This window comes from Podarcis melisellensis (genome assembly GCF_964234715.1).
Source record: "Podarcis melisellensis genome assembly, chromosome: 8".
NCBI classification, from domain to species: domain Eukaryota; kingdom Metazoa; phylum Chordata; class Lepidosauria; order Squamata; family Lacertidae; genus Podarcis; species Podarcis melisellensis.
The window spans coordinates 23,253,006-23,278,301 of NC_138540.1; the positions used below are offsets into that span (position 1 = coordinate 23,253,006).

A 25,296-nucleotide genomic window follows, 5' to 3' on the forward strand; every position below is an offset into this window, starting at 1 on the left:
TCAAAGCTACCAGCATGAGTTTGACCAAACTGCAGGAGGCAGTGGAAGACAGGAGTGCCTGGCGTGCTCTGGTCCATAATAATAATAATAATAATAATAATAATAATAATAATAATAATAATAATAATAATAATTTATTATTTATACCCCGCCCATCTGGCTGGGCCTCCCCAGCCACTCTGGGCGGCTTCCATAAAAACCAAAAATACAGTAAAATCACACGTTAAAAACTTCCCTGAACAGGGCTGCCTTAAGATGTCTTCTGAATGTCAGGTAGTTGTTTATCGCTTTGACATCTGCTGGAAGGGCGTTCCACAGGGTGGGCACCACTACTGAGAAGGCCCTCTGCCTGGTTCCCTGTAGCTTTGCTTCTCGCAATGAGGGAACCGCCAGAAGGCCCTCGGCGCTGGACCTCAGCGTCCGGGCAGAATGATGGGGGTGGAGACGCTCCTTCAGGTATACTGGACCGAGGCCGTTTAGGGCTTTAAAGGTCAGCACCAACACTTTGAATTGTGCTCGGAAACATACTGGGAGCCAATGTAGGTCTTTCAAGACCGGAGTTATATGGTCTCGGCGGCCGCTCCCAGTCACCAGTCTAGCTGCCGCATTCTGGATTAGTTGTAGTTTCCGAGTCACCTTCAAAGGTAGCCCCACGTAGAGTGCATTGCAGTAGTCCAAGCGGGAGATAACCAGAGCATGCACCACTCTGGCGAGACAGTCCGCAGGCAGATAGGGTCTCAGCCTACGTACCAGATGGAGCTGGTAAACAGCTGCCCTGGACACAGATTTAACCTGTGCCTCCATGGACAGCTGTGAGTCCAAAATGACTCCCAGGCTGCGCACCTGGTCCTTCAGGGGCACATTTACCCCATTCAGGACCAGGGAATCCTCCACACCTGCCCGCCTCCTGTCCCCCAGAAACAGTACTTCTGTCTTGTCAGGATTCAACCTCAATCTGTTAGCCGCCATCCATCCTCCAACCGCCTCCAGACACTCACACAGGACCTTCACTGCCCTCACTGGTTCTGATTTAAAAGAGAGGTAGAGCTGGGTATCATCTGCATACTGATGAACACCCAGCCCAAACCTCCTAATGATCTCTCCCAGTGGCTGCATGTAGATGTTGAAAAGCATGGGGGAGAGGACAGAACCCTGAGGCACCCCACAAGTGAGAGCCCAGGGGTCTGAACACTCATCCCCCCCACCACTTTCTGAACACGGCCCAGGAGGAAGGAGCGGAACCACTGTAGGACAGTGCCCCCAGCTCCCAGCCCCTCAAGACGGTCCAGAAGGATCTTATGGTCGATGGTATCAAACGCCGCTGAGAGATCCAGCAGAACTAGGAAACAGCTCTCACCTTTGTCCCTAGCCCGCCGGAGATCATCAACCAGTGCGACCAAGGCAGTTTCAGTCCCATGATGAGGCCTGAATCCCGACTGGAAGGGATCCAAATGGTCCGCTTCTTCCAGGCGTGCCTGGAGTTGTTCAGCAACCGCTCGCTCAATCACCTTGCCCAAGAATGGAAGGTTTGAGACTGGGCAATAGTTGGCCATTGTGGCCGCATCTAAAGATGGTTTTTTAAGAAGCGGTTTAATAACCGCCTCTTTCAGTGGGTCTGGGAAGGCTCCCTCACGGAGGGAAGCATTCACCACCCCACGAAGCCCATCGCCCAGTCCTTCCCGGCTAGCTTTTATAAGCCAGGATGGGCAAGGATCCAGGAGACAGGTGGTTGGTTTCACTCGTCCAAGCAGCCTGTCCACATCCTCGGAGGTAACAGATTGGAATTGATCCCACTCAACTTGACTAGACAGAACTCTAGCACTCTCCCGCCCTGGCCCTGCTCCCACGGTGGAGTCTACTTCTTCCCGAATCTGAGCGATTTTATCTGCAAAAAACTTTGCAAAATCATTGCAAGAGAATATGTGGCCCGTACTGGGCCCCGATGTTACAGGTGGTTCCGCTAAATTGTGAACCACCTGAAAAAGTCTCCTGCTGCTGTTTTCTGCAGATGCAATAGAGGCGGTGAAGAAATTCTTCTTCGCCGTCGCTATCGCCACTTGGTAGGCTCGACGTTGAGCTCTAACCTGTGTCCGGTCAGATTCGGAATGAGTTATCCGCCACCGGCGCTCTAGCCGTCTCAACGATTGTTTCATTGCCCTCAGATCCGTGGAAAACCACGGGGCTCTCCGGGCTCCATGCAATCGGAGAGGGCGCTTCGGAGCCAAACAGTCAATAGCCCTGGTTAACTCCACATTCCAGCGGGCCACCAGGGAATCGGCTGAAAGGCCATCAACATGGGATAAAGCATCCCCTACCACTCTCTGGAAACCATTTGGATCCATTAAGTGGCGGGGGCGGACCATCCGAATTGGTCCCACCTCCCTGCAGAGGGGATGGGTCGCAGAGAAGTCCAGTTGCACCAGGAAGTGATCTGACCATGGCACTTCTTTTGTTTCACTTTTACTTAGTGTCAGATCACCAACATCCATAGAGGTAAACACCAGGTCCAAGGCATGTCCGTGGCTATGGGTTGGGCCAGACTTATTCAGGGACAGCCCCATGGAGGCCATGCTTTCCACGAAGTCCCGAGCTGCCCCTTGTAAGGTCGTGTCGGCATGGATGTTAAAATCCCCTAGGACGACCAAGCTAGGTGTCTCCAGGAGAACATCCGCCACGACCTGAAGCAGCTCGGGCAGGGAATCCTTGGTGCAGCGGGGAGGTCGGTACACCAAAAGGAATCCTGTACTGCCCCTATTGCCCAACTTCCAGAACATGCACTCAGAAAACTGGGTCTTCCCAATAGGACGCCTGGTGCAAACTAATGACTTTCTAAAAATCACTGCAACCCCCCCTCCCCGCCCACATGACCTGGGTTGCTGTGCGTAAGAGAAACCTGGTGGACAAGCAGCGGCAAGGACAGGCCCATCTGCTTCATCCAACCAAGTCTCTGTTACACATGCCAGGTCAAGTCCTCCATCCATGATCAAGTCATGGATAGCAGTGGTCTTATGAATCATTGACCTGGCATTGCACAGCAGCACCTTCAGGTCATGTGGGTATCCCTTGCTGATTCTAGTATCCATCCGGTCAGGACCAGACCCGGAGGCAGGAATAGTCCTCAGACAACGACTAAACCTGCCTCCTCTGTGTCCATGGGGTCACGAAGAGTCAAACATGACTAAACAACTAAACAACAAAATAATTCCAAGGAGGTTATGGTGAGGCACATGGGCCTCTACCCCACTCCTATTTTTATCCTCACAACAACCAACCCTGCGAGGGAGGTTGGGCTGGATACTGCGACTGGCCCAAGGTCACTCAGAGAGCTTCGTGGCCGAGTGGGGATTTGAACTCTGGTCATCTGGGCCCTGGACCTGATACTCTTACCACTACACCACCTCTGGCTGATAGTAAAAATGAACTCTTATCCCACCCCTGTTATTCTCACAAAACAGATTGCTGCCTCAAGATGCCCTAATTGCTAAATACGAAATCCACCTGTTGTAGGGCTGTCAGTGGAGTTTCACCTACAAATTCTGAAGGTCTCAGAAGCCCACTCCATAGTAACTCAGAGCAGGGCTTTCAGTTCTGTAAAATAGCATCCACTATCTGCACTTTCCAGAAACAAGTGAGGACATTTTTGTCCCGACAAGTTTTCCCGGTGAGATAAATGGACTTTTGCTATGAGTATTGTGTATTGTTTTAGTTTTGCTTGACATGAATTGGCTTCCTCTTACCCCCATCCTTTTGTTTAAATGCTTCTTTGGCTGTTTTTATTGGATGTGATATTGAGATGATGGTGTAGGTAGAACAACTCCCATCATCCCTAGCTAGAAGGACCAGTGTCTGGGGATGATGGGAACTGCAGTCCAAAAATAGCTTGGAGACCCAAGTCTGGGAAATCTTGGTGTAGAAGGCAATTAATAAAATACTACTAGGGTTCTACTCTGAGCAAACTCAGTTGGCTACAGTACATTGGGTGGAAGCCAATGTCACACTCTGACAAAGTTTCATCTGGTCAAGCATTTCAGCTTGTCAGGCAGAACAATCTGCTCTCTTCCTCCCTGTGTGCTGTTCTGGGCATTCTCCTGCCCCCCCCCCAAGTGAATTTTGGGAGGTGAGGGGTGTGTGAAGGGGGAAGAGAGGGAACAAAAGCCCCATTGCACATGCAGAAATCATTCTGCTGATGGGACGTCTTAGGAGAATCTCACCCACTATTCTCACCATCAACATCTATAATAATATACAACCCAAAAGCAGAAAATTCAACCCCCCGTTTCCAGTCGTGAATAAGTAATCTTGCAGAACCTTTCAGTGAAAACACACACAATTTGAAATCACCTTGTAGGCCTGACGGACGCCTCCATTATCGGCAATGTTTTCGCCCAGTGTGTTGATTCCACTGACCTATGGCAACAAATGCTCTTCAGTTCCACATATGGTTGTATATCAGCTCGAAATAATTTTGAACTTTTGAAATCATTGCACTACATAGCAGCCATTTTGTGATGGGTGACCGTGGCACTTCCTCAGAATTTCAGATGTGCCCACTGTCCCCCCCCAAGGGCAACCCTTAACTTAGTGGATTTCCCTGTGGAGAGAATTCCACAATACATGGCACACCCACAAAAAAGGACCTCTCCCAGATACTCATCAATTTGGTCTTAATGAACGATGGGCTAGGAAGCGGAGCCTTTGGTGGCTGCCCACTGGAACTGGTAGGGCAGAAAGCAGGGAGCCCACCAGCAGGTGGCGCCAGAGTCAGAGCCAGCTAATTCTAGTTTTGCCCCCATCCTCCTCCTCTGCCAAGTCCTCAGGGGCAACACTGAGACTGAGAAGAAGGAAGGCGACAGGCACGGGCACCCCCTAGACTAAGTAAGAAGGCATGAAGTTGGGGGCTGCTTGAGAGCATACTGAGGTTGGTGGGGCAGTGCCTCCGTGGCCCCAACTCACATTTTGCCCCCCTGCCAGCTCCCAGGTGTAGTTGCCATACTGGTAGATCATGCAGCGCGACTGCTCCTTGAAGTGTGTGGCAGAGAAGTTGCTCCACCAGTCAAACATGTTGCCCTCTTTGTCGAAATTCCTGCCTGTTTGGGGAGGAGGAGAAAGAAATGAGCAACTTGGTAGGGACCCACAACACAGGGGCCCTAGGGCAGAGATGGTAGGCAGGGCCACATCCTTTTTATTTATGTGGAAATACGGTATTTGTAGACCACTTACAAAAAGAGTTCTAAGTTCTAAAATTATATATGAAACACAGCTAAAATCCACAGCAGATATATAAATATATATATATCTCCAACAAAACACATATCAAAATTTGCCAAACTTGAGAAAGAGAACTAAGCTATTTGACTGGATAGGCTTGCTATGACACGCCTCTCTCTGACACCCCTAGGGTTTTATTTCTCTCTCTCTTTCTCCAATCCACCATGTTATATTCTCTCTCTCTCTCTCTCTCTCTCTCTCTCTCTCTCTCTCTCTCTCTCTCTCTCTCTCTCTCTCTCCTACACTCCCATGTTTCTCCCTCACTCTTTCTAACTCCCAGGGCTTTTTTTTTTTGCAGCCAGAGCTCAGTTCCGGCACCTCTCAGGTGGACGCCATTGCCGTTCTAAGAGAAAGCCACTTCTGCCCTTCGGAGGAGATGGAGTTGCGGGCTTCATGGCCCCACCACACAATTGGGGGGATTCCCGGCTGCGTCACCTCCTGGCCAGCCAATTGGCTGGCTCTGGGGGTTTGACCTACCCTATTTAAACCAGGACGCAGCCGGTGAGTTCCCTCTTTGCCGCCTGCCAGCTGTTCCTGCTTTTCCTACCCTCCTGCCCTATAAGGTTTCCGTTCTTTGACCTTGCTATGTACCTTGGTTGGTTGCTGTTGAGGGGCCTGGTAGGAATTTTTCCACTTAGCAAATTGGCACCAGCCACTTGGTTTTCGCCTACAAATTGCCACAATTTTCTTGGTATTGGCGGTTAGGCATTGGTATTGCTCTGTAGATGGAAGAGGGGAGGTAACGCCATCACCTGCCCCGTATATTGAAGGGTAGTCCGATAAAGGATTCCGTGGGGCATGGCCCTGTCCGAAGCCTATGGAGGTGAGGGCCTAAGGCACACCCCAAATTGGTGACCCTGGGGGAGTTCGTAGTTGATGTGCATCAGCAGGACTCCCCCTACTGGTGGTTAACCCTTCCTGGCCTTCAAGCGGACGGGCTGGAGTTGGATATATTTGGTTAGGACCAATGCCTAAGCCAATACCGCTCATCACCTGTAACCAATAAAGTTGTGCCTTATTTAGCCCATTAACCTTAATAATTGTGTCATGTGTCATTATTTCCACTGGGGGGAAAACTCGCCACGCAACAAGGGTTCGTTGTGAGCTCTGGCACCTCTTTTTCTAGAAAAATAGCACTGCTAACACCTCTCTCTTTCTCCAAACATTCCTATGACTTTCTCCCCTTTCTTTTGTTGACACCCACTTCTCTCTCTGTTTCTGAACCCTCTTTCTCCTCGTCCTTTCTTCCCAACCCAGCGGGCTACCAGGGAAGGGGCAGATTAAGCTGCTCTGTTGACTTGCCTTACCATTGTCATCAAACCCATGAGTGATTTCATGTCCGATTACCATCCCAATACCTCCAAAGTTGAGGGCTTGCGGCTGGTGCTTGCTGAAAAAGGGAGGCTGCAGGATCCCGGCTGGGAATACTACAGAAATTAGATGAAAAAGGAAATTACGATGGCAGTGGAAGATCATTCAGTGTGATAGATTTTGTGGGTGACTGAGGAACTGCATGGATTTCCTGGATGCTAAGCCTCTGCTGTGGAAGCTACATTGGCTGCTGGCCTGCTACTGGGTGCAGTTCAAGGTTCTTCTTCCAGCATTTAAAGCCCTGAGCAACTTGGCTCCCTCTGGGCCTTCCTAGTCCCACATATCCCTGCCCAGCAAGTGTGTTCCATTGCCAAGAGTATCACATGGTCTACAGGCGTGCACCAGGGAGGGGTGAATCTCACTTTCAGTTTCTTATTGTCCCACTTGAAAGTTCAGTTCTCCACATTTCCACGCACATTTGTGGGGTTCCCCACCACCACCCAAAAAAAGTTCTCAGGAAAATCCAGCACCATTTCAGTCTGAATTTCTTCTTTGCATGCCATTTTGCCTAATATCAACTTTCCTGCAAAGCTATTGAAATGCATTTTTTTTCTTTTGATGCGTCACTAAAACATGCATTTTTCACTGCTAACTTACCTTGGAGTAAGTCCCACTGGTTTACTTTGAGTAGGCATGTTCAGGGTTGCCACCTAAATCTGTTGGAATATTTTGGGACTTACCAATTTGGTTCCGGTTAGGGGAGTAGAAGGCATTGACCACAGCAGCACCAATTAACCATCTGAAAGAGATCAGCAGTGAAAGCCGTTGTCAGGATCAGTTCCAACTCGTGTAGCATGATGCAAGGAGGAAAACACCCACACAAACAGAGGAGGGGGCCCAGCACAACAATCGGACAGTTGCTAACATAAAGCAGTAGAAATATCCTATTATTGGAAGGTTGAGCTTCTGAACTCTGTGCTGACCCTCATTAGGTAAATGTCATAGAAGCATTAGAGGGCAGGGGATTCTTTAATATTTCTTATCTGCAAGCTTCCCCCATCATTTCATTTTCATCAAGATTCTGAAACAATGTTTGGATTTGGGGCAAAAAGTTTGAGGGGGCCTACCACCCTCTGATTCTCCTCCATGTTAAGCAAATCATGTCCCACCCCACAGCAGTGGTGCAGTTAGGTTCATAGGAAACTCATACAGAGTTATACCACTGGTCTATCTAACTCAGTATTGTCTACACTGACTGGCAGCAGCTCTCCAGAGTTTTAGACAGGGAGTCTTTCCCATCCCTACCTAGGGATGGTAAGAATGGAACCTTGGACCTTCTGATCACAAAGTTGATGCTCTATGGCCTAGTTTCAGATTTTGGACTTCATGATCTTAGACACACCCTCTCGTTTGATGGAAATGTGAATTGCCTCACTCATTTTGGGGTTCTCTCTTCATTCTGCTGAGTGAGGCCCTGGATGTCTGCCTCAAAGTCTGGTTTGTAGGGGAAAATCAGCAGGCACTGAAAGTTTAAGAGCTGCTGAGTCTCTCCTAAAGATGCCTTCTGCTCCCTGAATACTCTTATTATCTTGGCAAAATGAATAAATGTGGCCCTCGAGGGCTTTCTGTTTGACCCCTGGGGCTTCCCCCTTTACTCTCCCTGATCTTCACCCTCTTTTGAATGTTTTTGTCTGGTTGGAATGTGACCTGGGTCTCTGAAAATGCTTTTTGCTTGGCTGAAGGCAGGACAGAGAGAGAGTGCAGAACCCAGCCTACTCTATGAAGGTAGAATTTACATTTGTTGTTCTGCCCACTTTTTCTTCTCTCCCCATTCACCCGCTAGCATGTGGCCCCTGGATTGTTGCCCAGCAAGGCATGTGCCCCCCCCAGGCTGAAATTGCTTCCCCTGTCCTGTTGCAAGACATCATGCAATCCATAGAGATACGCACAGGTCTTGGTCAACCTTCTCCCGGAGCTTCCTCAGGCTTTTCTGAGCTCCATGTTGGAGGTTTTGCAGGATGTTTTGAAAGTACTCATGCTCACTGAAGTTCAGCTGTAAAATAATAATAATAATAATAATAATAATAATAATAATAATAATAATAATACAAGCATTTGTCTTGAAAGTCCTTTGGCTGAGTTGTTGCCCCTATTACCCAGTAGACATCAATGCCCAGTTACATAGAAAAACGAAAGGGAGTATGATTGTGTAGAAATATTTGTCTTACAAAGCATGTCTACCAGTAATTATCGCGGGTGGCACTGTGGGTTAAACCACAGAGCCTAGGACTTGCCGATCAGATGGTCGGAGGGTGAGCTCCCATTGCTCGGTCCCTGCTCCTGCCAACCCAGCAGTTCAAAAGCATGAAGTGCAAGTAGATAAATAGGTACCGCTCTGGCGGGAAGGTAAATGGCGTTTCCGTGCGCTGCTCTGGTTCGCCAGAAGCGGCTTAGTCATGCTGGCCACATGACCCGGAAGCTGTACGCCGGCTTCCTCGGCCAATAAAGCGAGATGAGCGCCACAACCCCAGAGTCTGCCACACAACTGGACCTCATGGTCAGGGGTCCCTTTACCTTTACCAGTAATTATAGACAAAAGGTTGCATCCAATGAAGAAGGGATAGCAGAGTCAGTAGAGCATGAGACTTTTAATCTCAGTGTTGTGGGTTCAAATCCCATGTTGGGCAAAAGGTTGCTGCACTGCATGGGGTCGGACTAGATGACTTGTGGTCAATTCCAACGCTACAATTTAATGATTCTAAGTTCTGCTCGGGAAAGACCCAACAAAATTAATAAACCCAATTTAGTCATATCCCTTATGTTACCAAAAAGAAGCAATGCAGCAGCGAGCAGCAGCTGCAGATGGCTGGAAAGCCAAACAGGATGTTTGTGACTGTTACCATGGGAAGAAAGGGGCAGTCCATTCACTGTACTGAGCACCGGATGTTAGCTCAGCATGTGTCGTATGACCTGTACTGGAAGTACATGGGAGGAGCTATATTCTCTCTGCTGTTAAGTGCAGACATGTTTCTATGTACTGCTGCAAAAGACAGAAATAAAAGCATGTAAATATATTTCTGTCTGTCTCTTTCCCCTCCCTGGGGATAGCAGGGAGGAGGGGGAAAGGAGTGGTGTGTTCTTCTCACGTCTGAGAAGGATCGCCGATAAGAGACCTCGCCCGTTTTCCTGCTGAGAGTCGCAGCAGGGAGGTCAACAAGGAAATCAGCCGGTGCCTAGCAGAGTGGCACATTCCTCTGACAAGGCTTGATTCCAACACCTTAAAGTCATTGGGTCTACTGTGAATAGAACTAGCAATTGGCTACAATCCCAAAACTGTCCTTAATGGAAATGTCCAGGTACCGCCTTCACACTTACGTTTGTGTATTCCTGATCTAGCTTTTCATTCTGACCTTCGAGAATGTAGTCCGGGTAACCTATCTGCTCTCTAATTGCAGTCACCTAGAAGAAGACAGCAGAAACCAAACCCTCACTTTCCCCAGGTCCAGGCAGTATCATACCCATCTACTGGGTTTGTTTATTTTATTTTACAGTGTCTGTATACAATTTTTCCAAACTTTCTTATTCATTTATTTTTTAAAAACACCACAATATTTATTTTACACTACTGTTTGCCATGGGTGAGGCAGGTTACAATACTACAGAAGATCCAAAGCGCACCAATATTTATTTCTTAATGAAGGTGCAAACTGGGGGTGGGAGATAACCTCAGGACTGGGGGTCCAAATCTGGCCCTCCAGGCCTCTCCATCTGGCCCTTGGACATCACCCTAGGCCATTCCCCCTGTTCAGAACAGGCTTTGCCCTGGTCCTGTTCCCCATCCTTCTCAAGTGCTTTTGCCTGTCTTTGAACTGAGATAATCCTCTGGAACAAACATGTATAGAAACCTCTGGTTTTTGCATAGCTGAAATGCAACTTACCTGTATACCCGCTTTCCCCACTTTTTCAACCAGAGGGGCACATGGCCTTGGGGAACCCTTTGGAGACAACATGTTAGTGGTGGGCAGCTCCAGAGGCAAAGTGAGCAGAGCAACATGTACAATTTCCCCCCTTTGTGCTGTAAACTAGTTTCTAAGTGAACTCACACCACTCTATCCTCTGTAGAAGCATCATCAGAGTTCAAGGACGTATCCCAGCAAGGCAAAAGCACGCAAGGAAGGTGCAATAAGCGATGGTGAGGGGTGTGTGGTTGGGGAGGGGGGGTGTGGTTGGAGAGGGGATACTATCTGGGGAGAGTTTGGGGGGCCAGATAGAGGTGTATGGAGGGCCACATTCACCCCCCTGGCCTGGGCTTGCTCACCCCTATTCTGCATCTTGTATGGAAATTCTCCATTGCTTCATATTTGAGAGGGACAGAGAAATGGTCTTCATAAGATATATTAACACCTGATATATTTGCTATCTTTTTAAATATCAAAAAAACAATCGTGAAATTTCATCAGTGAAAACTATTCTTAGACACACATTTCTTCTGACCTTCTCCCGAGCTTTCCCTTTTGATGCTTCATCCATCCACTGCAATTCATCCAGTGTCTCGATAAACACTTCACGAATGTTCTCAATGAGGTCTCGGACCTGAGGCAAAAATAGATGGGGGAGGTATAATTCTCATGCCGTTTCCAATAACAGAATGTAGAGCTCCAAGTGAAGATCAATCAGGCGTGGGCCATAGGCCCCATCTCCCCGGGGCTCTGGGTGCCTGAGCCCCCCAAAAATTACCCATATAGGGGCTGTTCACCTACAAAATGTGGGGGCAGGTGTGCAAAGAGTGCAGATATCTGGCAGGAGGGGAAGAGAGAGCATGGATTTGGGGAGGTGGAAGAGAACACAGAGTTGGGGGAGAGAGAAAGTGTGACATTTGGACGGGAAGGGTGCAATTGGTGCTGTGCCACTGGGGCTTGCGCTGCACCCTATGACAGAGGTTCTCAACCTGTGGGTCCCCAATGTTGTTGGACTACAAATCCCATCATCCCTGAGCTCTGGCCTTGCTAGCTAGGGATGATGGGAGTTGTAGTCCAACAACATCTGGGGACCCACAGGTTGAGAACCGCTGCCCTATGACATCATGACACTACAGCGTGTGTCATGATGTCACGGTGTGTGTGCCATGATATTACGGTGTGGGTGGGGCACGCCGGGCACCTACAGTGTGGGGCCCAAGTCAGTGCCGTTGGTGTGGGCTAAGCTGGGCACATTAAGGTTGTTTCTTTGTTAGCAGAAATGTATCTGTGTCAGTTCCCATCCTATATCACAGCACAATCAAAAGACAGAACCATGGGCTTGTTTGGACATCATTGAAATTCACACTTTCATATGACTATGACGAGGTCAGTCATTTTCACTTCCAGTTTCACATTAACCGCAGTTTAGCATTGCTCCCAAACTCTAAACTGAGGTTAAAGCTAGCAATAGTTTCTTGGGGAAAACAACAACTTTATAAACTGTGGTTTGAAGTGGGCTTCCTTCACCAAACAAGTCAGGATCAAGCTTTAGGTTTTTGGGTTTGATGCCATGAGAAATTGCAGTGAAACCTTCCAAGCTTGAGGCCTATGTGAGGATTCAGGACTCATCTTCTCTCATGATTGTAATGCTAAACTAGAGTTAACATTACACCGGAACCAGCTTTATGGATAGGACTGTGCACCTAGGTGGAGGCATGATTCACAGTGGCTGGGACGGTGAGGGGGGTAGGAACATGGAAAAATTAGAATATCAAGAGACACGAACATACCATACTTTTGCTCTTGCCAGCAAAAGTCTCTCTAACATACAGAGCTCCTACTGCATTCTCCATGTTGGTGTTGACATAGCTCACGCATTCCCGCCATCGAGCTTCTTCTAGCATCATGCCATAAAGTGCCTTGGAGAAAAGAAGTCCCAACACTTCTCTCATTATCCAGACCACATAAGGCCTGCTCCCAACATCCCTTCAGCTGGCATCCGGACCCCTTATCTGCCCAGCACAAGCTCCTTGTTCTTTGCTCTAAGGTTGACCACAGTCTAGACCCAGGGGTAGTCAATTTTTTAATACCTACCACCCACTAATGCATCTTTCTTGATGGTAAAATTTCCTTACTGTCCACCAGTGCTCAATGGAAGGAGGATTCAGCTTGTGCCATAGAACCCCCTACCGCCCACCTAGAATCCTGAAATGCCCACTAGTGGGTGATAGGAACCAGGTTGACAACCCCTGGTCTAGATTATCTTAATGCCCTCCTGCAGGGTGGTGGTGATGGGGAGAATTAGATCTGGCTGGGGAGCCAGAATGTTTATCACTTCCACCTGCTATGGGCCAAGTTTGACAGGTCATCCACCCATCAACCACCTGCCATTGCAGTGATGTCAGATGACCCCCCCTTTTTTTTGCCTGCATAGTTTGAAAGCAAACCATCCTGGCAAAGATGCAGCCTTCATCAGCATATCCTTGGAGCTTGCGGAGTGCTTGGATTGGGGCTGCGTAATACCTGACTATCAGCTGATTGCTGAGTACTGTGAAGCGCTATGCTCTAGGCATATCTCAAAACAATGCTGTTAGGTAAATAAATGTCCACAAGTGAAATAAATACAAGCCACAAAAGGAAATATGTAAGACATCAAGATACAGAACTAAGAGGCTGTAGCTCAGTAGCAGAGCATGTGCCTTGCAAGCAGATGGTTCCCAGTTCAATCTCTGGCATTTGATTTCTGTTTTTTAAATGTGATCTGTTCAGGGCCAATAATTCTATTCATTTTAATCCAATCCAATAGATAGTGCTCTAAATGTTTAGAGTAGAGTTTACTTATAGTCAGTGCTTTTTGGGGGTGGGGGGAGACGCGGGGGTACACATACCCCTAATCATTTTCTGAATCTTTGTACTTTTGTCCATTTCCTGTATTTATTTTTCCTGATTTGAGCTATAAAAATGGTGATTTTCTTGAGTCAAAATGAGAATACAGTGATACCTCAGGTTAAGTACTTAATTCGTTCTGGAGGTCCGTTCTTAACCTGAAACTGTTCTTAACCTGAAGCAGCACTTTAGCTAATGGGGCCCCCACTGCTGCCGCGCTGCCGGAGCAGTTTCTGTTCTCATCCTGAAGCTAAGTTCAGGTAATATTTCTGGGTTAGCGGAGTCTGTAACCTGAAGCGTCTGTAACCCGAGGTACCACTGTACCCCTAAATATATTTTTTTTTAGAAAAAAACCACTGCTTATAGTGAACAGGAGACTAATAAGGCAATAGTTACATGGCTGCTCAGGATAGCCTTTTATATATATATATAACTTGGGATAATTACAAAGGTTAACCATGATTTTGTTAAAATTCCATTTTGGTCTATAAGAGTGAAAAGGTAAGCAAGTGCTGATGCTCACCAATCTGTATATTTTTTTTAGTATCTCAGCAGAAATCCCATCAGAGTCTTACCAGTGAAATAACAAGGAAGTAAAACAATAAAATAGGGCAATAAAACAGTAAAACGGTGAGAGCAGCTGCCTCGCCTTGCCTCAGAGGTCGGCGGCCATCTTGATAATCCAATTGCAACATACGTCTAGAAATTCCCCAAAGAATGTGAAAAGTACCTATAAGACTAGTAAATGGCTCCGCCCAAAATCATAGCAGTAAAAAGTGGGAGAGTGTTACCTTTCGGTAGTTTGCCCTGGCCTCCTTGAAACGCCGGCTCAAACCGCTGACTCTGTCGAGTACCAGGCGCCACACCAGATAGTTCTGGATTGTGCTGGGGGTGTATGCATACATGGGGGGGGGCACAGGAAGAACAGAAGTGAGGAATTGTTAAACGGGTTGCTCCCTACAATTACTAAAACCCTCTTGAAATTTAAAACCCCTCAGGGTGATTTTGAACTGATAAAAATCTAGGAAGGAAGGGGTTAGATTGTCTCTTTCCTCCCCACTGCCCCCATTACTGCATCATTCAGTAAAAGACACTCTGAAGCATATGGAATACATAAGCTCTGCTATAACTTGCAATGCAGTCCTCAGCCTGTTTACTCAGTCATTAAGTCCTTCTATGTTTAATGCTATGTTTAATGAGTACTCAGCCCTGAGTGCTCACTGGAAGGACAGATCGTGAAGCTGAGGCTCCAATACTTTGGCCACCTCATGAGAAGAGAAGACTCCCTGGAAAAGACCCTGATGTTGGGAAAGATGGAGGGCACAAGGAGAAGGGGATGACAGAGGGCGAGATGGTTGGACAGTGTTCTTGAAGCTACCAGCATGAGTTTGACCAAACTGCGGGAGGCAGTGGAAGACAAGAGTGCCTGGCGTGCTCTGGTCCATGGGGTCATGAACAGTCGGACACGACTAAACGACTAAACAACAACAACAATGTTTAATGGAGCTGTGCACATAGCGCTGCAGCCATAATAAGTCCAATGTCATCATTTAAAGAGTGACACTGAGATCACTTTCAACCCATACACTGAAAGCACTATGATGCCAATTTAAGCAGTCATGGCTTCCCTCAAAGAATACGGGTTTCCCAACACCTCTCATCACACTTGAACTATAGCTCCCAGAATTATTTGGGGGAAGCCATGACTGTGAAGCACGATGATACTGCTTTAAATGTATAGTGCAGATGGGTCGCTCTCTGTCTCTCATACTCACTCACTCACTCACTCACTCACTCACTCACAGTGTCTCTTTCTATTCATTTTTTCTCCCTCTTTCTGTGTTTCTCTTTTACTCAGTCATGCTCTGTAGGTTTTAGTTTAACTCAGTTTCTCTTTTTTCAGCTTTAAGTTCATGTCTTCACATTTCAACATCAGTTTGCAAATAAATAATAAAAATGATGATGATAATGTTTTGCCTAATATACACATTTTTTGCAAAGCCATATAACTTAATAAATACAATGCATTTTTGCTTGTTTGTTTCACCAATAATAACTGTGTTGGGGTTTTTTGCAAGACAATTTCTCTAAAATAATGCACTTTTGTACGTTAGTTTCACTAATATGTGCATTTATAGGCACACTCTACTCTAGCATATACATTTTTGTTCATATTACCTAGCTGGAAAACTGGAATGAAAAATTCAGAAAAGTATGAATTTTTGAAAGATGTCTGTGTTTTGATCTGTGTGTTGCTTGGGGAAATGCAGATTAAATAAATTCACCTCTAAATGTGGACTGAATTGTATTTCTCTCCAACTCCTCTTCTCCCTGTTTGTTTCTCTGTTTTACTTTCTGCTTCTCTTTTACTGTTTCATTTTCTCTCTCTTTATGTTTTTATATTTGCTCCCTTCTTCTCCCTCCCATCTCCTGCCTCAGTCCAAGAAATCTGGCATCCCTACCTGGCTGAATAACTGGCGATGACAGCTTTTAGCTCCCGGAGATATGGCATTCCATGCACGACCACCTCCTCATTGGGACTGATCTCAATGTTAACCGAAGACATTACATTTTGGATGAAGAGTGTCCAATTGAACCCCTAGATGAGAGAGAGAGAGAGAGAGAGAGAGAGACAGAGAGACACACACACACAGAGAGAGAGATAGAGTGAGTGGGGGAAGGGGGAAATGAAAACAAGTCCTTAAAAACATATTGGGAAATTCCATTTTCATCCCTCCGTGGCCTGCTGAAATTGTTTTTCCTCGAAATTGACATAGCAAAGGGATTTGCTCAATGAATTTAATTCTCGATATATGGACAGTATTAAAAAGGGGGGGGGGGACTTGATCCGGAAGTGCAAAAGCTGGTGGATACACTAGTTCAGGAGATCCAGTTCAGTTTATATCAAATCACAAAGACTGGATTCCTTAAGCATCCCTAGATAATGCATTCCTCAACATGTCCCATTCAAAGGTATTTAGCATCACGCAGAAAAGGATTCATAGTGCTCTAAGGAACCTTGGTCCAGTGCTCTTCAACCTTGCCCAGATGCTGTTGGAGCACAGCTCACATCTTCCCTGAGCCCTCCACGCTCCACGCACAACCTGTAATGTAGGATGCAATTGAAGCATCCCTGACAGGTGGCCACTCAGCCCCTGCCTGAGCATCCCCATGCCATTTTCTGAGGCAGTCTGTTCCATCACTGATCAGCTCTAACCATTCTGAAGTCACTTAATGTATAGCTGAAATCTGCTTCCCTGTAATGTCCACCCATTGGTGCTAGGCCTGCTCTCTGGGTCCAATCAAGGCACAAGCCAAATGAAGCTTACCAGTAGTAGTTGGTGGGTCAAGTGGGGCTGTGTTGCTCTCCTGACTTCCTAATGCTGCACATCACTGTTGCTTACCGGAGGGAGGGGAGCAAGGCAGCAGGGAGTTCAGCAAGGTGCAGACACACCTGGGAGGATCAGATTAGCTCCACCATTGCAGCCACAGCATGATCCCCACTGCCTTGCCCCTCCTCCACTTCTCAGGAAGTGGTAATGCTATGTGGCATTAGAAAGCCAGGAGAGCAACACAGCCCCATTTGCCCCACCAGCTACTACTGGTATGCTTCATTTTGCCTGTGCCTCGATTGGACAGAGCAGGACTAGGTTCTGAGGCTTCCTTCCGAACATAGTCATGGCCTCCTCTACAGCTAACTAGGGGTGGGGGAGGTTTCAATTCATTTCACATGTAAAGATGAACAGACCTAATTAGTACTTTCCTAAACAAATTGCAATCAAAAGCACAATCACCCTTTGAAATTCGCACATCTCTGAATTTTGCAGAGCACGTCTCCAGGCACACAAAAATTGCAAACTGTTGTAGAAATGTGGAGAACTGAACTTAAGAGCGTGAAACCCCAAAATGGACAGAAACCAACATTGTCAGATTCACCCAACCCAACTGCTATTACTAAACAACATTTTATGTTTTGGAATCTGAGATTGTCATTCCAAGAACACATTAGGGAGCAGGTCTTCAAACACTTACGTTTAGTTCAAACTTTTCCTGGAGTTCAGCAACACTCATTTTGTTGTATAGCAAAGTCACATCATGCCTTTCCTCTGTGGGCACTGTAGCCTAGAAAGCAAAGATCAGAGTTGCCCTCATGTTGTGCCAAAATGGAAATTTCAAGGATAATTCGGAAGTTACTCCTTGAATGAGACACCCAGGAAGTTCTCTGTCCATTGGCTCAAGGGCTCTTTGTGAGTTGTCACATTACGCAGTGGAGGAATCCAATGGGACAGTTATGCTGACAGAAACTCATTGCTCCGGCTATTGCACAACAAAGTCACCAGCAATGTGCTTATGCATTCTTATGCACCACAATGTTCCACTGGCACAAAGCATTTCACCACTGGAACAAGTACACCACTATGTGAGTTTAAATTAGTGCTACATTTGATACAACCCAATGGGTCTACATCTGAGTTTACTAACATTGGCTATAACACTATATATACTGCTGTCCTCATTCCCCTTTGGATTTACTCTTCAGCTTTCCAATATATATATATATATATGCTGTACTCACATTTGCTACATCTATTTCAAATTCCATAACCTTTCTCATTTCTTCCTGGACAAAGTTGTCATCTTTGGACATATTCATATCTTCTCTAATCATCTTGGCAATGAGGACCATGTACTGGAAGTAAGCTTCCCTCACCTAAATAGGACAAAGAGAAGATGTTAGAAATTTGCATTTAAGCACAGACCAGAGGCAATAAATTCACCAGGCAAAGTTGTTAACAGTCAGAAACACTGAAGGGAGAGACTACCACTGGATAGTTCAGTGGCTTCCAATTCGTTTGATAGTCCTACATCTGAAGTATAAATCTCTAAACCAGAGATGGGGAGCCTGGTCCTTCAGTTGATGTTGGACTACAACTCCCACCATGCCTGACCATCAACAGTGTGGGGTGCAACTGATGGGAGTTGATGGCCAACAACATCTGAAAGAACATGTTCTAAATTATCTGGGACTGGTGTCTCTGAAGGACCACCTTAGGGTTGAGCTTGGCTGTTGATATTTTAATCAGCAGAGATGCAAGAAAAGCTTAGTAGGCTCAGGCCAGAAAATGAACTTTGGGGTCTTGTAACTAAGAAGAAGAGATGACCTCCTATGAGCACCCAAACTCTTCTCTGTCTCAGATTCAAATAAGAGCTGAAAGTATTTGCCAAGAGTAGTAAAAATTCTGGGGTGTGTAGAAATTGTCATAATCCCCATCAATGTTTTAGGAGATCTCCCTCAGACCAGCACATAAACCATGAATGGAGCAGAGACTAGAATAGCAGCTATTTTGGTAGATTGTTGACAGGATGTATGGGAATCCCTGGAATCTTTCAATATTGTGATGTTTAAAAGGTGAAAGTGAAGTTTGGAAACTGTTAAAATACTTACTCTTTGGTAGTTGCCATCACTAAAGTAGTAATCTCTTGAAGGCATTCCCAAGCCAGGCTGGTCAATCTGGAAAAAAAAGAATCTCTCTTATTGTGTAGGATTCAACAGAAGATGTCACTATCAAAAACCCATTGTTTAGAAGACGACCAAATGGTTTGCATATGGAAGGCCCCAGATTCAGTTGCTGACATTTCTAATTCAAAGAATGTCTAGCTCTGGGACATTTCTTATTAAGATGCAGAGGAGCTGTTACCAGTTTGAAGATACAATACCGAGCTAATGGACTAATCGTGTGACTCAGCATACAACAGCATTAGGGAACCAAGTGAAGGTTCAATCCACAGCATCCTTAGGATCTCAAATGGCACACCACATATAGCAGGGATAGGCACGCTCCAGATATTGTTGGACTACAACTCCCATCAGCCCAGACAGCATGGTCAATTGTCTCAGATGATGGGAGCTATAGTTCAACAACATCAGGAAGGCCCCATGACCTGGCTTCCACCTGCACAAAAATATTGTCTTTTGCTACAGCTGTTGGTTGACTTGTCCTTCAATACTGAGCAGAAACAGCTTGCAATACAGTGGGTTATACAGTGGTGCCTCGCAAGACGAAATTAATTCGTTCCGCAAGTCTTTTCGTCTTGCGAGTTTTTCGTCTTGCGAAGCACGGTTTCCCATAGGAATGCATTGAAAATCAATCAATGCGTTCCTATGGAAACCGCCTTCAGACCAGGTCCGGGGACAGTCTGTCCCCCGACCTCTTCTGAAGGCCGATGGGGGGTGAAAGTCTTTGCTTCCCCCCCCCGCCTGCCTTCCTGGGACAGCGGAGACTTCTCCCCTGTCCCGGGTGATCTTAAAATGCTGGCGGGTGGCAGCGAAGGCTTCGCTGCCACCCGCCAGCATTTTAAAAACCCCGGGACAGCGGAGGACTTCTCTGCTGTCCGGGGCAATCTTAAAATGCTGGCGGGCAGCAGCGAAGCGATTTAAAAGCCCCCGGGAAGGCAGGCAGGGGGGGACAAAGACTTTTGCCCCCTGTCAGCCTTCAGAAGAGGTCCTGGAGCAAAAGTCTTTGCTCCCCACCGCCTGCCTTCGAAAGCCGTCCGGGATAGCGGGAAGCGCTTCCCGGCTATCCCGGACTGCTTTTAAAATGCTGGCGGTGGGGAGCAAAGCCTTTCAGCCCCCGCCGGCCTTCCTGGACCTCTTCTGAAGGCCGGGGGGGGTAAAGGCTTTGCTCCCCACTGCCAGCATTTAAAAGAGGTCCCCGGAGATTTCCCTATGGGCTTTCTTCTTGCGAAGCCAGCCCATAGGGAAATTCGTTTTGTGAAGCGCCTCCAAAACGGAAAACCCTTTCGTCTAGCGGGTTTTTCCTCTTGCAAGGTGTTCGTCTTGCGGGGCACCACTGTATCTAAGTTAGCCAGGTTCATTAATTTCAATGCGTATTCTTGGGAAGCATTGGTTATATCCCAGTCCTTTCTGTTTGGGGAAACAGCACACGAAGCACAGCATACCAGCTTCCTTCTTACTGTTCTAGCTCTTTATTTGGAGATGCTGTTTATTTCAAGGACTACATGAAATTTCCACCAGTGTAGGACTGTGCCACATGCTATATATCTGTGTTTCAATGAAACGGAAATAGTTTAGAAATTATTTATTGTCATTGTTATGAGTAGATTTCTGTTTAATTTTTATATGCTGATATTTAATATTATTCTGTACTATTCTAATGATTGTTGAATGTTACTTTATTTGATGTAGGTTGCTTATTTTAAAGTTATGTTTTATCATCACATTTTTGTATTGCATTAGATTGTTATAAGGCATACAATCTTTGTTTCTTCAGCTTGTAAACCGCCTTGGGTATTGTAAGAAAGAAAGACGATATACAAATTAAAAGTGGTGAAGATGATGATGATGAAATCTTAAACAGATGGAAGAGGACTAGCAGAAGACACTATCCATAAAATATTGGGTATGGGAGAGTGAAATGTATAAATGCATGTAATGGGCAAAGAAGAGCAGCCCACCAACCTAAAGTACCACAATTCCCTGATTTGATGCTTTCTTACATAAATTATATTTCTGCTGGAATCCCGGTCATCGTGCCACACAAACATGTCAATGAGGACCCGTGCGTTATATTGGAAATTCAATAAGGCAAGCTTGTCTTCTATTTTCCAGTTTGGCTCTGTGGCAAAAGGATTAAAGAAATGAAAATGAGATTTTTTAAAAAGTTTAATAATAATAATAATAATAATAATAATAATAATAATAATAATGTTCTTATTTCAACTACTTATGTATTACAATTATCTCTAAGCCATAACTGATGACCAAACCTAATTGAAATCAAATGTACAAGTTGCCTCCAGCGTAAATTCCTATAGCCTTTCCAAGGTCACAGGAATAGGTGGGAAATAAATGGGTAACATATATTTGCGGTGTACATTTGTATAATACTTTGAGTTCTTCCACCAAATAAGAAAGATGGATATGTTGATTTGGGCCCCTGAATGCTTCTCAGGTGTTAATCCAAGCCAATGCCAGGGTTGGAGGCAGCAGGGTGGGTGGGGTGCTGCCTTGGAGGCTTCCGCCATCTGAGGTGGCTGCTTCACCCTGCCTCATGGGTGGGCCAGCCCTACTAACTTGGCATGGAAGCTTCAACGCCCTAGGCCCAATGTTGGATGGTAGCTTCAGCTGCATAGGCTCCATAGACCTACACCAGTCAACAGATACATTGAGAATTAGGGTCCACCGCTGTGCCACTGAAAGCCAGCTGGCATTGGCGTCAATGCCCGGTGAGATCTTGTGGAAAACTCATGAGATCTCAGGGAGCATGGAAGATCTCGTGAGATCTTGGCAAGATCTCGCTGTATACTGCTGACAGTGCTGCTTCCCTTCCAGCAGCAGAGGTGGTGTGGTGCCAATGGAGGTGGGTGACGTGGCAGTGGTGCAGGTGGTGGTGGTGTTGCAGTGGGTGGCACAGCAGTGTTGGGCAGCACTTCCCCATTTCATCTCAAGCGGAGATATGGGGCATGCTGCCCCTGCAGGTTGAATCTGCTGTCCCCAACTGGCCACCCATATAATCCACATAGAATGATAAGAGTTGGAAGGGCAGGGCTTCACCCCATAGGGCATCACCCTCAGTCCTCACCCAAGTGCCAGAGTTTGGGATTCGAAGTGTTATAGCTTCTTCTTTGGCAATCACTAGTAGCCGAGTAAGATTGTCTTCCATAAACGGTTTTAACAATGAGTCTGTAAGTGACCGTGGAGGCCAATTCTGGACCCACACGTCCTTCCACAGTGGGGACATAGATTTCCAGGCAGGAGTTGATCATGGTGAGGGTTTGCCAAGTGTGCCTTCCTCTTAGCATGTTTCTCCCTTGTGTCCTGAGTTCTAGTGTCTTCAAAGCCCATGACACCTTTGGTAAAGGCTGTTCTCCTACTGGAGCACTCACAGGCCAGTGTTTCCCAGTTGTCAGTGTGTTTTTTTGTGTTTTTTTAGATTTGCCTCATCCCTGCTCAAAGATGGGCACCCTCCTTTATTTACTATTATTTATTTAATAAAATGTATACACTGCTTGGTTGCCAACAACAACAACAACAACAACAACATCCTCAAAGTTCCCCTGGCCTCCTTGTTACCATTTGTAATATTCCAGTCTGCAGAAGCCACTGGCCAGCCTCCAACCATGTGCAAGACCTCGAGCAGAGGCAATGAGTCGCGTTGCTCTATGATGCCTATGAATGGGAAAGGAAAGGAAAGCAGCAGGAAAGAAAAAAAATGAATGAGAATAGGGATCCTAGCACAGTCATACATCGGGTTACAGACGCTTGAGGTTGCATTTTTTGGGGGGGTTCCGGACGCGCCGAAACCTCAAAGTACTGAAACGGGTTTCGGCAATCACACATGCACAGAAGTGCTAAATTGTGCTTTGTGCGAGGACAGAAGCACCGAATCACAACCTGCACAGATGCAGTGCTGCAGGTTGCGAACACTGTGGCTTGTGAATATGCCTCCTGCACGGATCACGTTTGCAACCCAAGCATCCACTGTACCAAGGAATTGGAATATCAAGCTCAGTGTTGCCTACACTGATTGGCAGAGGCACTACAGGGTTTCGGACAAGGGAGATTCGCAGCTGCAGCTGGAAATGCTGTGGTTTGAACCTGGGAGTGTCTATATGCAGAGCTCCAGCCACAGAGCTATGGCAGATCCCTGAAGATAAAGGAAGTGACGTCATACTGACTCAGAGCTCAGTATTATCTCCTTAGGTTTGCAGTGGCTGTCCAGGACCTCAGACAGCTCCCTCTCAAACCTGGCTGAATATGCCTGGAGGTTCCTCTCTCTCCTCTTTCCCATGCAGGCACACCAGCCTCCAGCGCAAGCTGCATCCCAACACTTGCAACATGTAGCATGTCACCAATCAGCATTGGAGACAACAGAAATACGTGCATCTAAAACAGGTATCTGAAAGAAGAAATGACTATAGGAAGCTACCATACATTGTCTGACTATTGGGTCGAAACCTGGGACCTTCTGCATGCAAAGCAGATGCTCTGTCACTGAGCTTCCCTTCCCCTAACAAATAAAATATGCCATGCATTATTTCTTTAGCTACATTGTAAACCATATATAGGTAAAGGTAAAGGGAGCCCTGACCATTAGGTCCAGTTGTGGCCTAATGTGACTCTGGGGTTGCGGCGCTCATCTCGCTTTACTGGCCAAGGGAGCCGGCGTACAGCTTCCGGGTCATGCGGCCAGCATGACTAAGCCGCTTCTGGTGAACCAGAGCAGCGCACAGAAACGCCGTTTACCTTCCCGCCAGAGTGGTACCTATTTAACTACTTGCACTTTGCTGTGCTTTCGAACTGCTAGGTTGACAGGAGCTGGGACTGAGCAACGGGAGCGCACCCCGCCGCAGGGATTCGAACTGCTGGCCTTCTGATTGGCAAGCCCTAGGCTCTGTGGTTTAGACCACAGCGCCACCCTACTCCATTCACTAAAAGTGACCGCTAGGGAAAACAGCTTGATAAATAGGGCAAATGGGTGAATAAAGAGGAGGAGGAGACTCACTTTCATTCATACAGGATCTATAAAGCATTTTTGCCTTCTGGAAGGCTTCCCGATCTTCCTGCTCTGGTGTCTCTAGCACACCTGGAGGAAGAAAAGAATCATGATAGCATAATGACCTGCAATCTGTTCTCTCTGTTTGGGTGCAGGTGAGGTCATGGCTTCAATAGCTGATAAAGCACTTGTGGTTTCGGCCTCCACTGTCTCTGAATAGCAATTGCTGGTTGGGCCACTGTGAGAAGAGAATGTTGGATTAGAACCATGGTTCCCAGCATGGGGCAATTTGATTTTTAAGGGGGGCAATTTGAGAATGAGTTATTAACAAGGTTTGACTTTTTAGGCTTCCTCCACGTGAATAGGAGTTCACTTTTTGAATAATAATAATTATATGTAATGGGGGGCGGGATCAGGATTTTCGAGATGCTTAGGTGGGGCATGGCCAAAAAAAGGTTGGGAACCACTGGATTAGAAGGACGTTTGGTCTGATCCAGCAAGTTCTTCTTAGGCTCTTAATGCTGGAAACAGGGATTTGCTAATCTGTTGGCTGAAATCACTGACAATTGGGCCTATTCTTCCTGGCTGTTGCTGGGTTCTTGCTTGTGCTTTCTATGGGCTGAAGTTGCAGGGACCAAAACAAGCTATACTGGAAGCTGTTTACAGCCACCTGTTGGTTGAAATACAACTTAATAGTGAGCAAGGCACTCAAGTTCTCTACTGCCATCTGCCGGAGCATTTTCTGTTGTGACGCTCTCCAAGGTTTTGCATCTTTGTGCAACTTGCAGAGGACACCACCTCTTTGACAGTATTGTTGAATTAACCATGCATAATGCCAATGAACAGAGACTTTACATTGACATATCCAGACCTCGGATGGAGGTGGCTAACAATCTAACTGGTATTTTCTTTTGGGGGGAGGTATTTAGAACGTCCCCCTTCATGGATCACTGCCTTGCCGTGGCGAAGGGGCTTGAAGAACTCAGAGAAGCTATGAACTATGCCGAGCAGGGCACCCGAGATGAACAGGTCATAGTGGAGAGTTTTGACCAAACGTGATCCACCTGGAGGAGGAACCGGCAAGCCACTCCAGTATCCCTGCCAAGAAAACTCCATGGACAAAGACAACAGGCATATAAAAGATATGACGCTGGAAGATGAGCCCCTCAGGTCGGAAGGCGTCCAACATGCTACTGGGGAAGAGCGGACGGCAAGTGCAAGTAGATCCAGAGCTGATGAAGCGGCTGGGCCAAAGCCGAAAGGACGCTCAGTTGCACGCTTTTCCAACAACACAAGAGACGACTCTACACATGGACATCACCAGATGGGCAGCATCGAAATCAGATTGATTATAT

General features: G+C 46.6%; 1 protein-coding gene across 4 annotated transcripts in view; it reads right to left on the reverse strand.

Moving 5' to 3' along the window:
- MMEL1 (membrane metalloendopeptidase like 1) overlaps nt 1-25,296 on the reverse strand; it is a 50,860-nt gene that overhangs the window by 3,587 nt on the left and 21,977 nt on the right. For all 4 annotated transcript variants that reach the window (XM_081923578.1, XM_081923579.1, XM_081923577.1 and 1 more), the window contains exons 5-20: nt 23,951-24,031; nt 22,519-22,614; nt 20,943-21,061; nt 18,871-18,936; nt 18,001-18,135; nt 17,457-17,546; nt 15,887-16,023; nt 14,216-14,309; nt 12,329-12,457; nt 11,074-11,172; nt 9,955-10,038; nt 8,529-8,632; nt 7,320-7,378; nt 6,576-6,695; nt 4,954-5,087; nt 4,342-4,407 (exon numbers count right to left, since the gene is read on the reverse strand). In XM_081923578.1, the coding sequence (XP_081779704.1) occupies nt 4,342-4,407; nt 4,954-5,087; nt 6,576-6,695; nt 7,320-7,378; nt 8,529-8,632; nt 9,955-10,038; nt 11,074-11,172; nt 12,329-12,457; nt 14,216-14,309; nt 15,887-16,023; nt 17,457-17,546; nt 18,001-18,135; nt 18,871-18,936; nt 20,943-21,061; nt 22,519-22,614; nt 23,951-24,031 (1,613 nt within the window). The remainder of the gene's footprint in view (nt 1-4,341; nt 4,408-4,953; nt 5,088-6,575; nt 6,696-7,319; nt 7,379-8,528; nt 8,633-9,954; nt 10,039-11,073; nt 11,173-12,328; nt 12,458-14,215; nt 14,310-15,886; nt 16,024-17,456; nt 17,547-18,000; nt 18,136-18,870; nt 18,937-20,942; nt 21,062-22,518; nt 22,615-23,950; nt 24,032-25,296) is intronic.